This window comes from Vanderwaltozyma polyspora, genomic scaffold (assembly GCF_000150035.1).
Source record: "Vanderwaltozyma polyspora DSM 70294 KpolScaffold1054 genomic scaffold, whole genome shotgun sequence".
Lineage (NCBI taxonomy): Eukaryota > Fungi > Ascomycota > Saccharomycetes > Saccharomycetales > Saccharomycetaceae > Vanderwaltozyma > Vanderwaltozyma polyspora.
Window position 1 is genome coordinate 40647 of NW_001834677.1, and position 15394 is coordinate 56040.

At 33.5% G+C, this 15394-nt stretch overlaps 7 protein-coding genes and 1 non-coding gene across 8 annotated transcripts; 5 read left to right on the forward strand and 3 right to left on the reverse strand.

Moving 5' to 3' along the window:
* Positions 1-1248: 1248 nt before the first annotated feature.
* HIF1 (Hif1p) lies at positions 1249-2382 on the forward strand (the record flags this gene model as incomplete). Its single annotated transcript, XM_001645778.1, has 1 exon — positions 1249-2382. One exon carries the CDS (start codon positions 1249-1251, stop codon positions 2380-2382), a length of 1134 nt encoding a protein of 377 aa, XP_001645828.1.
* Positions 2383-2772: 390 nt separating this feature from the next.
* POM33 (nucleoporin POM33) lies at positions 2773-3549 on the forward strand (the record flags this gene model as incomplete). The annotated part of the gene is made up of 1 exon (XM_001645779.1): positions 2773-3549. The coding sequence occupies one exon, from the start codon at positions 2773-2775 to the stop codon at positions 3547-3549; it is 777 nt and encodes a 258-aa protein (XP_001645829.1).
* Positions 3550-4751: 1202 nt separating this feature from the next.
* On the forward strand, positions 4752-6674 carry SSA2 (Hsp70 family chaperone SSA2; the record flags this gene model as incomplete). Its single annotated transcript, XM_001645780.1, has 1 exon — positions 4752-6674. The coding sequence occupies one exon, from the start codon at positions 4752-4754 to the stop codon at positions 6672-6674; it is 1923 nt and encodes a 640-aa protein (XP_001645830.1).
* A 647-nt stretch (positions 6675-7321) lies between these two features.
* Kpol_1054p20 (uncharacterized protein) lies at positions 7322-9538 on the forward strand (the record flags this gene model as incomplete). Its single annotated transcript, XM_001645781.1, has 1 exon — positions 7322-9538. One exon carries the CDS (start codon positions 7322-7324, stop codon positions 9536-9538), a length of 2217 nt encoding a protein of 738 aa, XP_001645831.1.
* A 289-nt stretch (positions 9539-9827) lies between these two features.
* On the reverse strand, positions 9828-9899 carry Kpol_1054trna3. Its single transcript has one exon. It is a non-coding gene; the product is annotated as a tRNA-His (tRNA).
* A 1110-nt stretch (positions 9900-11009) lies between these two features.
* On the forward strand, positions 11010-11624 carry TIM22 (translocation channel protein TIM22; the record flags this gene model as incomplete). Its single annotated transcript, XM_001645782.1, has 1 exon — positions 11010-11624. The coding sequence occupies one exon, from the start codon at positions 11010-11012 to the stop codon at positions 11622-11624; it is 615 nt and encodes a 204-aa protein (XP_001645832.1).
* Positions 11625-11759: 135 nt separating this feature from the next.
* Positions 11760-12758, reverse strand: KAR1 (Kar1p; the record flags this gene model as incomplete). The annotated part of the gene is made up of 1 exon (XM_001645783.1): positions 11760-12758. The coding sequence occupies one exon, from the start codon at positions 12756-12758 to the stop codon at positions 11760-11762; it is 999 nt and encodes a 332-aa protein (XP_001645833.1).
* A 1031-nt stretch (positions 12759-13789) lies between these two features.
* On the reverse strand, positions 13790-14362 carry Kpol_1054p23 (uncharacterized protein; the record flags this gene model as incomplete). Its single annotated transcript, XM_001645784.1, has 1 exon — positions 13790-14362. One exon carries the CDS (start codon positions 14360-14362, stop codon positions 13790-13792), a length of 573 nt encoding a protein of 190 aa, XP_001645834.1.
* Between the last annotated feature and the right edge of the window lie 1032 nt (positions 14363-15394).

Consider the following 15394-nt stretch of genomic DNA (forward strand, 5'->3'; position numbering starts at 1 on the left):
GACGATGAATACCCTCATCTCACTTATTAAAAGAAAATTGGCGATAATTATATTCATTAAGATTTTATTTTTTTATAAAAGTTTACTTGTCATACATGTTTAAACGAATTAGTAACTTTAAATAACATTATTGAATAGTAAAAAATTTTAGTTTATCTCACCACACCAAGTTATCATTTACTATATATTTAACAATAGATTTATCTGTTCTTAATTATTTTGCATTGAAGTAACTTTAGATATATCTGATAATTGCGACACTAGTAACATAATGTTTATATGTATGTAACTGTTCCTTGAATGCCTCATGATCATTATTCGTGATTATCCTTATTTTCGTTAAATCAATTGCAGTTCTCACAATATGATAGTATTGATGAACTCTGTGTTCTCTTGAAAAGGTTCCCATTTGTAATTTTTGTTTATAGTTCCATATCCTTTAACAAAAGTTGATGGTTTTTAGGTTTTGCTTGGAAGGCTAGGGATTCATTCCAAAAAGTCGCAGTTTTCACCAAAAGAATAAAAGAATAGAACTTTACAACAGAGAACTCTCTTCAAGTTCCAATATCCCTATTTGAATAATATTAGAATAAAAATTTACATCAAACTCTATAAAAGGTATTTTATGATGCCGGTGCCTAGCTTTCCACTACCAAATGAGAGGAAAAAACTATAATACGTGAAGATGGTTTTGGCAGAAATTGGTTCACTATATTGCCCACATAACGACGCTTACGGAATTATTTTAAAGTGATATGTTTCACTATTAAACATAGAAAATGTTGGAAATATTAATCCTCCACTTTTATCAACGCCAGTCTTTCAATCACCGAATTGAATTGAATTGCGTTGAAAGGAATGGTGATTTTATAACTAAATCTCAACTAATTAAAATATAGACAAGATCTCCAATTAATGTCTTTACTCATGCCAAATAAGGAACCAGATTGAACTGATACGTATCCCGTTTGATTAGTGCTTCAATTAGTGACATCAGTGAGTATTGAAACAAACATCCGGGTAACAGGAAACGCGAAGTTTCACTTTTGACGCGTAAAGCCAAAATTTAACCAATTCTTTAATATAAAGGCAATATGAATAGTGATGAATGGGATTATTAAATGATAGTAAACTTGTTTATAAACGATTCAAGGGTTAAGCTAAACGGATTGTATAAGAAATTGGTAACATTTAAGTTCCTATTTTATATTTTGTTAGGTCTGTAGTTCCCAATTATAGTAAAACAAAATGGAGTCAAAGATTAAGGAATTAATTGTTGAGGGTGCTAAATATACTGCAAGTTCAAAATTCGAAAATGCTGCTAAATGTTACATTGAAATTTTAGATTCATTGAGAGGTGAAGATCAGGAAGATGAGGAGATTGATCCAGAATATCTACTATTGTTAGCTAGTTGTCTTTATGAGCTTGGTGTTGAAAGAAGTGGAATGTTTGGTGATGATAATGGAATGCAAGGCTATGACGATAATGGAGTTGATCAAGAAGGTGAAAGCGATGAGTCTGATGAAGAGGGTGGCAGTGATGAAGAAGATGAGGATGATGGGAATAAAAAGCCTAAGCTAAATGAGAACCTATATCAGTTTGATAATGAAGAAGAGGATTTAGCAGAAGAAGAAGAAGAAGAAGCTGCCAAAGAAGAGGAAGAAGTAGTAAGTGGTGAAGAAGAAATGAGTGAAGAAGAAGAAGAGGAGGGAGAGGAAGAAGCCGATCAAGAACCTTTGCCATTTACTACTTTCAAGGACTACTTGGAAGGTGATATTTTCTATAATACATTAGAATTATTACAAGTAGCACGTTCAAATTTTGAATTGCTACGAAAGACAAGTAAAGATGAAAGAAAACTTATTAAAAAAATCGGTCAAACAAATGAATTATTGGGTGATGTCTACCAGGAATTAGAACAATTCAAAGAATCAATTGAACTATATGAATCATCAATTGAAAATTATAAATCATTAGATGATGAGCAAAATATTGAAATTCAAGATAAGATCAGCAGCATCATATTCAAATTGGTAGAATCTCTAACATGGTACCCTGACGAGAGTGGTATAACCAGGACGCAACGTATTGAGCTATTGGAGTTTTCAAGGGATTATTTAAAGAAATGCATTGACCAGGCAAAGACAAAAAATATCGAAGAATGTAAAAATCAATTATCACAAATCGAAGTGCTATTAGACGAATTGAAGACGGGAAAGAAAGAAGTTAAAGGACTAAACAATGCCTTGAAAGAAGATCTAGTGAAAAATTTAGTTTTGAAAAGACTAATGGGATTTGATATACCTACTTCTGAAGACTCAGCTCAAAATGTTAACGATTTAACCTCAATTGTGAAAAAGAAAAAACCAAGAAATAAATAATATTAATGTACATTAACCTCATATATACCATAATATACTAAACATTTCCTTAAATCTAGTAACCAACTTGTATCTCTACATATTCTTGTTTGTTCCACTGTTATGAGATCTCGTGAAGATATTTTCTATACATACTAAATAAAATAAACTGATATAAAGAAGGGGAACTATGAAAAAAAAAAAAGAGAGTAAGAATGAATATGATACTATTAGGTATTATTTGGATTTGAAATTGAATGTTTCTCAGCAGAAAGACACTACTCTTCAATCAATTGAGTATATTAAGTTAATATATACATACATATATATATATATTTGTTTATTTTAGTTTGGTACCTAGTAACTATTGGTAATAAGAACTGGTTAAGGAAGAATAATTTTTGGAATACGATGTCAACTGCACCAAAAGTAGGAAAGCCTATTTCAGAGAAATTTGTTGAACTAGCCAAGACATTACAATTTTCTTGGTTTGCAGGACATGCTGTTGTAATTCTATGTTCAATTTTTTATATTTTAACTGCTAATGAGATTCTGTACCGTTTGGCAATTATTGGTGTGTTACAATCATTTGGTATTATTACTTATCAACATTTCCATTTAAAGCCAAAGAGTAATGAAACTACTATCAATTTAGTCAATTTATTACAAAATGAGAATGTATTATATTTCAGTTTGGCTTTAGTTTGGCTAGTTACTCCAAGGTTTACATATTCATTAGTACCATATGTTATCTTTTCATTGTTTCATTCTATCAACTATATGAAAAATGTTTTACTACCACAAGTATTTGGAATGACAAGTGAAACAAGCAAAGTAGTTGCCAGAATGGACAAGTTTGTCACTGATTATAATGATAAATGTATGCATTGGGTCGGATCATCTGAACTTTCATTATTGGTTCTTGTTATATTGAGAACGATTTTATTCTATCCAAAATCATTGATCATGTTGATCGTATACTCACTATTTATCAAGATAAGATATGAAAACTCCAAATACATGAAGACAATTTTTGCTCAATGGAGAGTAAGATTAGATGGTGTATTCAGCCATCCATCTATTCCTCCTCAAATCAAATTATGGTACAGTAAGGGTAAATTAGCTTTAATCAATTTATCAAAATACAGTATCTCAAAACCAATAGTACAAGAAGCCAAAAAAAATTAATTAGCTAAACTACAACACAATTTGTCCCTCTCTTTCTTCTAGCTTCATAAAAAAATAATAAAATTTACTATTACTATTACTATTACTATTACTATTACTATTATCACTTTTATATATATAAAAAAGTACATAGCTTTATCCCATACCAAGAGGACAACAACAAATGTACATACATTGCTGAACTTGCTATTATTACTATAACTATTCCTATTGCTGCTACCTCTCAAACCAATTGCTAAATAGCCCGGGTGCCCATAGACAAGATACAAAAAATGTAGAGCAACTCAAACGACGCTATCATGACAAACTGATCCAACATAGCAAACAAAAGCCTATCCCACTTGGAAGGCAGACTATATCCAACCTTCACCTTCAGCTTCATCATCAAAGGTTTGCTTCTTCCAGAAACTTCCATCTTCTTTAATGGCATCGTTGTTATGAGATTCGATAAACCGGTTTCGAAGAAGATTTCCAAGAAGAGAAAATTTTTCAGATCTATCTCATCTCTCTCTGTATCTGAGCTAGTTAGCCTTCTTGGGTGATGTCATTTATCAATTCGAAGAGGTTTTGGGTTTTGGGCTTTGGGTTTTGGGCTTTGGGTTAGGTTGATAGTTGCTGTTCTTCTAGTTTTACTAAGTCCTTTATGCTTCTCACCTGGCTGTTCCTCTTGAAAGAGAGAGACAGAGAGAGAAATAAAGGTCCAGGAAGTGCGGTTGTGGTTCTGCATGGAGGGTTCACGATTGATGATGACAAAAGGTTTTGGCTTAGCAAGATACTCGCCTGGTCTCATCTGGTAGTTAAGTTGGCAGGTGGTTGGTTAGTGATGTGGTGGGTTTCAATTCAGATAGAAAGAGATAGAAACTCATAGAAAGAAATTTTTCTTCAGAAAAGATAAAAAAAATTTTCTTTTCAAGAAAAAGTTTCAAAAGAACAAGGTTTTATTTGGGTATTGGTACCTTCTCAATGGCATATAAATAGTAGTTACGTTTCCAAGAGAGCACGATCCTTTTTTTTTGTCTTGTTAACGATTTGGATAAGGAAAGGAAAAACTTTCTTTGTTTGATTGTTGGGAATACATTATATTATATTCTATTTCGATTGTTAAAACTCTTTCCAGTCTCTTCTTATTTCTTAGTTTCTTATTCTTTTTTTTTTCAGTTTGTGAAAAAAGGTACCAAGACCATTGTGCAATTTTAGAAATCATGTCTAAAGCTGTTGGTATTGATTTAGGTACTACCTATTCTTGTGTTGCTCACTTCGCTAACGATCGTGTCGAAATTATCGCCAACGATCAAGGTAACAGAACCACTCCTTCTTATGTCGCCTTCACTGACACTGAAAGATTGATTGGTGATGCTGCTAAGAACCAAGCTGCTATGAACCCAACCAACACCGTTTTCGATGCTAAGCGTTTGATTGGTAGAAACTTCACTGACGCCGAAGTTCAAGGTGACATGAAACATTTCCCATTCAAGGTTGTCGATGTTGAAGGTAAACCACAAATCCAAGTTGAATACAAGGGTGAAACCAAAACTTTCACTCCAGAACAAATCTCTTCCATGGTTTTGGGTAAGATGAAGGAAACCGCTGAAGCTTATTTGGGTGGTGACGTTAAGGACGCTGTCGTTACCGTTCCAGCTTACTTCAACGATTCTCAAAGACAAGCCACCAAGGATGCTGGTACTATCTCCGGTTTGAACGTTTTACGTATCATTAACGAACCAACTGCCGCTGCTATTGCTTACGGTTTGGACAAGAAGGGTGCTGAAGAAAACGTTTTGATTTTCGATTTAGGTGGTGGTACTTTCGATGTCTCTTTGTTATCCATTGAAGACGGTATTTTCGAAGTTAAGGCTACTGCTGGTGACACTCACTTGGGTGGTGAAGATTTCGACAACAGATTAGTCAACCACTTCGTTCAAGAATTCAAGAGAAAGAACAAGAAGGATTTGACCACCAACTTGAGAGCTTTGAGAAGATTGAGAACTGCTGCTGAAAGAGCTAAGAGAACTTTGTCTTCTTCTGCTCAAACCTCCATTGAAATTGACTCCTTGTTCGAAGGTATCGATTTCTACACTTCTATTACCAGAGCTAGATTCGAAGAATTATGTGCTGATATGTTCAGATCCACTTTGGACCCAGTCGAAAAGGTTTTGACTGATGCTAAATTGGACAAGTCTCAAGTTCACGAAATCGTTTTGGTCGGTGGTTCCACTAGAATTCCAAAGGTTCAAAAATTGGTTACTGACTTCTTCAACGGTAAAGAACCAAACAGATCCATTAACCCAGATGAAGCTGTCGCTTACGGTGCTGCTGTCCAAGCCGCTATCTTGACTGGTGACACTTCTTCCAAGACCCAAGACTTATTGTTGTTGGATGTCACTCCATTATCTTTGGGTATTGAAACTGCTGGTGGTGTCATGACCAAATTGATTCCAAGAAACACTACCATCCCAACCAAGAAATCCGAAGTCTTCTCTACTTACGCTGACAACCAACCAGGTGTCTTGATTCAAGTCTTTGAAGGTGAAAGAGCCAAGACTAAGGACAACAACTTGTTGGGTAAGTTCGACTTGACCGATATCCCACCAGCCCCAAGAGGTGTCCCACAAATCGAAGTTACTTTCGATGTCGACTCTAACGGTATCTTGAACGTTTCTGCCGTCGAAAAGGGTACTGGTAAATCTAACAAAATTACCATCACCAACGACAAGGGTAGATTATCCAAGGAAGATATCGAAAGAATGGTCTCTGAAGCTGAAAAGTTCAAGGAAGAAGATGAAAAGGAAACTGAAAGAATCGCTTCCAAGAACCAATTGGAATCTGTTGCTTACTCTTTGAAGAACACCATCGGTGAAGCTGGTGACAAATTGGAAGAAGCTGACAAAGAAACTATCTCCAAGAAGGCTGACGAAGTTATCGCTTGGTTAGACAGCAACACCACTGCTTCTAAGGAAGAATTCGATGACCAATTGAAGGAATTACAAGAAATCACTAACCCAATCATGACCAAATTGTACCAATCTGGTGGTATGCCAGATGCCGGTGCCGCTCCAGGTGGTTTCCCAGGTGGTGCCCCACCAGCTCCAGAAGCTGAAGGTCCAACTGTCGAAGAAGTTGATTAAACAAACTCATAAAAAAATATAGAATTGTAATCAATATCATATATATATATCATATTATCATATTATCATATATAGACAAAAATAATAATTTATAATCTCGTATAATTTAACGAATATGAACGCATAAGATTAACTGTTTTTACCATGAAAATCATACTTTAAACCAAAATTACCAAATTCAATACAATATTAATCACCTCAAGATATCTGAAATATCCCAACTCGTGCTTCATCATCCATCTTCCAGATAATATTCAATTGCTGTCATGTATCTTGTTGGACATTTGCTGATTTTTATTCATCATCAATTTTTCAGTGACTTTAAAGCCTTCCTTGCATAGGACCCGCATGTGAGAAATATCAATGGAATTTGATGAAATTTACATGGATATGCATGCAATGACAAAAAGATGAGATTGAACAATGGTGTGGAAAAGTAATTACATCTAGAGTGGGTTCTCGTATCTATAAAAGAGCTTCTAAGTTTGGATACCGTTTTTTGGGATCCCTAGAGTTCAGATTTACATTTGTTTTATTGATAGACTTGAGAATTACAGTTTCAAAAGATTCTTCATCGACATACTTAATTTAAGGTAAAGTTTAGATTTAATATAGCAAGAGTGGTTTAATTCAAGGTTTTATGTTAAATGGGTGCTAGAAGTTCGAGTGAATTTGCTATCCCTGATGTTACTTTCTCTGGGAAGGAGAGTTTTTTGGAGTTTAAAAATTTTTATTCTGTTATTCAAGTTCATTTAGTTTGCCGTAGTATTGTTATCCCTAGAGAACAGGTTTTATTTACTGCTTTACATTTTCGTGATTCTGCTGCAAGATGGTTTTTAACTTGGTTGAAAAATCATGATGTTAATGAAGGTTTATTGACTTTCCTAAAACATTTCATTAACCAGTTTTATGATTATGTTGACAAAGAAAAATTGAATAACATACGAAGCTATATTGATTCAAATTTTGAAAATTCCTTAAGGATATCATCAAGTCAATATGATTCTAAAGATAGTTCTGATTTACTTATCATAGGTTCTACTCCTCAATCTTTATCTTCAAACTCATTAGATGATTTGACCTGTGTTGAAAATTCATTTGTAGATAATAAAAATGATAAAAAAAAGAAGCAACATTCAGGTGCTGTTGATGATACAAACAATCTAAAAGAAACTATCTCCAAAGCAAAAAGTGAAAAATTCCAAGAATCAAAGAGTATACATGAAAATGTTGATTATACCAATAAGCAAAATGAAAAGAAAAATATAACAGAGAAAAGGAATTCTACTAAGAATAAGGATCAAAGATCCAATGAGCTTGGTGCCAATAATAAAGGCAGAGTTTCTATCGAAGATGATAAGGTTCAAACTAATAAGTTAGAATATGGTACATCAAAAAGAGTCTTCGAATTGAAAAATGCGTTTGAAGAAGGAACCGTTTCCAGTAACAGATCCCAAAATATTGGCCAAACCACTAAACCCGCAAAAGTTATAGAAGAGAAAATTAAAATGACTGAGACTATAAATGCCACCAATACAACTTCCAAACTAGAGGAAATGAATGAAGCTAAAACTATTGATGAAATCGTAACCAATGTAGATCAACAAGTCGTGATAAAACAGGAAGCAAAACGTCTTGTATTTAGTACCACCGATGATTCAGTTTCAAATATATTGAACAGTGACAACAATAATGCCAAGTTAAGACAACCTGAAAAGAATAGTATCACCGAGTCCGCTGTGACTTCGAAGGTAAAAGAAGAAGAAGCGCAATCAAGTAGAATCAATCTTGATTGCAGGTCAAAAGAAAAAGCCCAAAAAGAAGAAATAGATCCTTCTCTAAAGGAAGATAATAGTGCGGGTACTATTTCTAAACCAAAAAACAGTATTGCTAATATTGAACCATTTTTCCCTGGCAAAAATGTCGAAACAAAGAAGAATTCAACAGAATTTAGTAATATACATGACATGGCTAATACATCTAGTGGTTATAATAATGGTGCATTTACTTTAACAGGCTTCCAAGATACCTATGCTCAGAACCAAATCTTGAATGTCGTTCCATTTTATCCAAAATCATCAGTTGGAGAAAGTACAAAACTGGCCGGACCCTCATCTGAAACTACTAAACCATCTATTCTTGAAAAAGAGGATTCAATTATGATTGGTAATAAAACAACTGAAACTAATATCAGAAGTAGATATGGCGTACAGTCATCTGAGTCTTTCACAAAAATTGACAGCGTTAGTGAAGTTGAAGAAATATCAAGAAAAGAAAAGCAAAGCCATGAACTCAATGTTCAAGATAAGAAAACTGAATTAGTTGAAATATCTCGAAAGGATTCTATTACAGGTAGAGAGAACTCTAAAGCAACTGTAAAATTGGAGAATACTTCATCTAATAGTTTACCATCAAAAAGAGCTGAAAATTCAAATAATTCTACTTTTCCTAGATCTCCGCCATCAAATGAATTTAAGCAAAATAAATATCAACCTTCATTTCTAGGAACTGGGTCCAACAGCATTAAATTAGGCACTAGATCAAATATATTTGGTAATATGGAGGAGAGACGGTTTACTGATAATGCGAGGCAGAATGCCACAAGCTCATCACCAAGGAATGGTCGCAATGAAAAGTATTCTTTTAGTAAACCAATTTATGGTGACAGAAAAAGTTCAGATAGAAATAAAAAGATGAGAGGCATGTCTTTAAAGAAAAAACCTTTAACAGCCTTTGAACGTTTATGCCAGTCCAAAGGAATTTGTCCAAAATGTGAAATGCCTTTATCTGTAAGACGCTTTTGCCATTCAGATAGAGAGCAAAGACCAGATATGCAATGGAAGTCAAATTCCAATGCCTGGTAGACTATATTGATACAAATGATGCTAAAGTCCAAATTACCATGTTTTTGATTTCAAAGAGATACGTAATTATTGAAAAAATGTGTTATAGATGGTTTCCAGTAAGAGTTTTTCTTATTATCTGCATATATTTTTAATTAAATAGTTTTTTTTAATGATATCATAAATTTAATATGAATAATCTTTGTACATAAGGCATAAATAGTCTAGTTTACTTCCCTCAATGTACTATTTCATATTATCTTAAAACTATACCTCTTGTAGGAAGTTTAAAAATTAAGCAAAAAAGAAATGCCATCTCCTAGAATCGAACCAGGGTTTCATCGGCCACAACGATGTGTACTAACCACTATACTAAGATGGCAATTACTTGTTGAGTTGTTGAAAAAAAAAGACAAAACATACACCGAGAATAGGAAAACAAAATGGACGCTTATAAATCTTTAAGTTCCCCCCAGATAGAGCCAAAGTTTCTTGTCGAAAGCCAAATAGGTAATATCTTCTGTAGAAATTATTACAGTTGTATCTGGTATTTTTTTTTTCATTTATTCAAATGATTGAGCTAGAATAGTATTATAAATCAGAGAGATTCTCAATGATCGATAAGAGTAATCTTCAAATTGGCAATAACTAATGATGTTTGTAAGCTACACTTATTTATTTTAGTACTATAATTTATTGTGTATCATAATTATTAATCTCAATAGTTGAAGTATACAGCTCATTGATTGGAATAATGATCGTGATTAGAGCAAAACATTACAAATTAAGAACATTGTATACCCAATCTGGTCTCAATGGGTGCATAAATTGGCATTATACCAGACACCATCATCTAAGTTTTAAGTAAATTCGAATATTGCACATTTCAACTTGAAAACTGAAATATATGTTTCCAATGAATTGGAGTTTGGGAATCTTCAATTCGGAATCATTGGATCTTTAACTTCCATACTAATTATGAAATGATGAATAAAATATGACAAAATGCCATATCTTTTAAGTGGCAATATATAAGATATAAATAGGCAAATGAATAATATCTGTTTTCGTCATTTCATATCAACAATTGTCATGAAAAGAAAGAACATATTGTATTGTGTTCGAATCTTTCCCACTAAAAATCCTCATTTTCAAAGCACATTTAGCTCTTCATCTGTGACAATGCATTTACTATTCACATACCCATTTAATATTATTGAATATACTATCAAAGTTTTAATGAGATAAATATCATAATGTCACATCATTGCAACTTTCATTAACTATTGATTGCCTTATTCTTTGGTTAATTTTGATTATATTGAATGTCACGTGTATTACCATTTAAGCATCAGTTAAAATCATCAAGTTCGATGTATTTGATTCTTTAAAAGAACTATATAAATGATGAGTACAGGACATGATATTGTTTTAAGAAGTAGAGATCCAATAGAGTGTTGATAAGTCAGATTAAAGAAATCTTATCGTTGCAATGGTTTACACTGGATTTGGACTGGAGCAAATTTCTCCACCACCTCCAGACAAGTCATTTAGTGAAATGACACCAGATGAGCAGGGTGAAAAAGGTGCCAAGATGATGATGGACTTTATGACATCTTGTCCTGGTAAATTTGTTATTAGTGGTGTTACTGGTTTTGCTCTGGGTGGTGTTTTTGGTCTTTTTATGGCTTCGATGGCCTATGACACTCCATTGCATACTCCTACTCCAGGAGGTCCAGTAACTATACCTGGTTTAAAAGGTCCATTACCACCAAATGTCCAATCCATAGCTGATCTTCCGTTTAAACAACAGATGAAATTACAATTTGCTGATATGGGGAAGAGATCATATTCAAGTGCCAAAAATTTTGGGTTTATGGGTATGATTTATTCTGGAACAGAGTGTGTTGTAGAATCTGTTAGAGCTAAAAATGATATTTATAATGGTGTCCTTGCTGGTTGTATCACTGGTGGTGGGTTAGCATTCAAGAGTGGACCTCAGGCAGCACTGATAGGTTGCGCAGGTTTTGCTGCATTTTCAACGGCAATTGACCTATACATGAGGAGTGAAGATGGCAGACCACCTAAAAATGACTTTGATGAATGAAAATAAAACGGAAAACAAGTAATATAACTTAGATTACTTGTTTAAGATGAAGACAACAAAACACCTGTATATAAGTAAGTATAATCCAAGAGTTCATGGCATATAATCAATCTATATTATTGAATAAACCTAATATTACAAAAATTTATAAACATAGTAATTACATAAAATTAAAATAACAATACAAATTGTCCATATCAAATATTCTACAACATGCAAAATTTCCTTCCCCTTATTATCCTTAGATTTATTCCCAATTTTTTTGGAATGTAATAGATCAATGATATGATCTAATTTATCCCTATTATGTTTTATCTCTTCTTGCAATTGGCTCAGATTTATATCTTCTTCTGTCTCAATTTCATTATCTGTAAAATCTGAATATCTAGCAGAGGGAGATGCTGATCTACTAAATCCTATACTATTATTGGAAGAACTCCTGATTATCTTAAGTTTTTCCTCCATTTGATGCCTGTTCTTCGTTATTAAATGCCCCCATTTATTCTCCATATCTTTTCTCTTTTGCTCTATTGAGTCTACTGTCATTAACTGATTAATTCTCTGGTTATTAATATTAGGCTGCTCATTACGAATGTAAGGCAATGGAAGTGGATCACCTAATGAATGTCGTATTGATGTTGAATTTGATATTTTCCTTTGATTTGTATTTTTAACAGTTGAAACATTTCTTCGTACTACATTGTCGTCACGTCTTAGAGATCTCATTGATTCTATACTCTTTCTTGATTTTAACTTTGGAGTGAATTTCAATTCCTCCATATAATCGTCATCACTAACTATTTTATCATCGATGTTCACAGTGCCTGGAATGTACTTTTTCTTCATTGGAGGAGTCGAAGTTCTTAATGGAATTGCAAAAGGATTGCTAATATTCTGATGTTGAATCTCTTTAGATTGGTCATCTGCCGAAGAATAATCAATTCCATTACTCTCTACCTCTTGGATACTATGACTTGGACTTGAAGATACCACTGAAGTAGAACTATTGGATACTACAGAGTCCCTATGCTCTCTTTTTTTTCTTTCATATAGTTCATTGATTTTAGCAATTCTTGATCGACTTGTCAATTGCGACTTCTTCGACGGTAGATAACTTGGCGGTGCACTATTCATGCATACGTAGGATGGGAAGTAACTTCCTTGTATCAGACTTAATCGTTCCTTAGCTGCTTTTTATCCTATCAAATATTTTAAACAACAAAACAATTGTTACAAAGATTGATTTTATATTGAACAATTTACTTAAAGGCGAAACTAAAATTTACATATATTTATTTACTACTGCAGGAGAGAGATAAAAACAAGACTAATACAACAATTTGCATTAGAACCAACAATCTGTTGGTTTTCATTATGTAAAGAGTTATCACTAATCTATTTTGAGATTGTTGGAATATCCGCATACATTTATCTACATAGTTATATATATTTATAAATATAGAAAATGTAATCCACTATTCATATTTTGAATAAGTTCAAAATACTTTTATATACACACACAGACACTGACACATAGAGACACCTTTATAACAAATATAAAGGGATATACTCATGAGAATCACACACAAACTCACAAGTTTTCAGTATCATGGCCACAGAGGAAGAGAAATGACACTTACATAAACATCTTTGCTGACACACATAAAACAGCAAGAAATTGATGTTAACGAAGCTTCATGGGCCTTCCATAAATAAATGAGCCCTAAAAGTCATTACCACTGTGCCCATAAATATCACAATTTGTAATAAGGTAGTCTCTAAGTGAAATTAATAATTTTACAACCTACAGATGCTCGATAAAGAAGGCATTCTGTAAGAATTTAAATTGCACATTAAAAGATAAGTTGTTACCATCATATAGCCCGAAGATTAAACTAACAACTTGGAAATGGTTATAAAAAAAGGTGATGATCGATCAATATCAATGACGAATCGAACTTGAAGAAATATTAATAATTAATGTTAGAATTTTTTTGGAAATTTTGTTTATTGTAATACATTCATGAGAAGACGGTTAGAATAAAAAACCTCTCAGTAATTATAATAAAATGGCATATAAGGTGAAGCAAAGGGCTCTTCAGGACCCTTTACTTGAAGTTGAAATGGAACAAAAAAAGGTAAGTCAAGTACTTTCATTATACCATTTATAATAGCATCAAAGCACCGGCAATCATAGCACCACCAGCAGTCAAACCGACAGCTCTGTAGGAACCGAAACTACCAATGGCAGCGTTTTCAGCAGCCTTGTTTTCTGGAGTCTTGGTCTTCTTGACGTGACCAACGGTATGGTCAAATCTACCGTATCTATGAGTACCAGTGTTAGTAGTATGAGACTTTGGAGTCTTGTTGAACTTACCGTACTTGTGAGTACCAGTTTGGGTGGTGTGAGACTTTGGAGTCTTGTTAAATTTACCGTACTTGTGGGTACCAGTTTGGGTGGTGTGAGACTTTGGAGTCTTGTTGAACTTACCGTACTTGTGGGTACCAGTTTGGGTGGTGTGAGACTTTGGAGTCTTGTTGAACTTACCGTACTTGTGAGTACCAGTTTGGGTAGTGTGAGACTTTGGAGTCTTGTTGAACTTACCATACTTGTGAGTACTGCTGTAAGGAGTAGAAGTAGTAGACTTAGTAGTGGTAACTTCAGTTTTTTTGTCCTTAGCAGCAGCTAGAGAGGACATAGCAGCCAAAGATACTATAGCGACAGATGAGAATTTCATTGTTCTTAGTATATTATATATATATATTATAACTTGTGATGTATTATGATAAAAAAAAAATTCTTTTTTTTGTCTTGTTTCCTTTCAATTATCAATTAAATAGTTAATTAACTAGAGAATGGGGAAATGTGGTATTAGTGTGACGTGGAGGGATTGATCAGGAATACGATTGGTAGCAGAAATAAAAAGAGACTTTTTAAAAAGGGGTATCGCAGAAATGAATCTATATTTCCTATTATTATTTCCTTTTGGCCAAATATTAATCAATATATGTCCTTCAAAAACGCAGCAAAGATATTCGGCGACCTTAAAACAAGAAGAACTAAACCAAAAACCAACGAAAGAAAGAAATTCTAAAAGATATATGAATTCAAATGAAAACCTAAAACAATACTTAAAAATTGAATGAACTAAAACCAAAAAAAATATTAACAACAGTTAAACAAACAGTCCAACCTGAAATAAAACTCTATTCCATCTTATTGCATTTAAATTTAACTTTTCTTTCCAAGTTATATTTAAATGAAATTTTCGAAATTTGGTTTGCTAACTTGAAAGAAAAATTTTTCAATCGAATTCGTTTCGATGTTTTTCCTAATTGGGACGGCCACTGAGATGCTCGTGCACAACAGCTTTGTTTTCATTTTGTATTTCGAATTTCTTTAAAAATAGCGCGGTCCAAGGTGAGGTGTGCAGGTGTACTTGAGGGATAAAGGGCAGCCAAACCAAATGGTATGAAAATAGGTAGAGTAAGAGGCAGTTCGAATACAAGAAGGTAATCAATTGTAGCTTAGCTTAGCGGTGGTTTCCCAGTGCTTTCCTGTCCTCCGTTTAAGAAGCCTTTTGCTGGTTGTGTGCATGTTGTTTCCGGGTAACATAGATTTGGACGATTGTTTGCTGGGCTTTATCAAGTTCCTTATACGTAACTTACTGGTAAAAGTTCCCAGCAGCAGCAGCCAATGCTGTGGTGAATTGAGATATAATCAGTAATGTTATGCTCAGAAAGGTTAGCCCTTTTAGATACATTGGTTG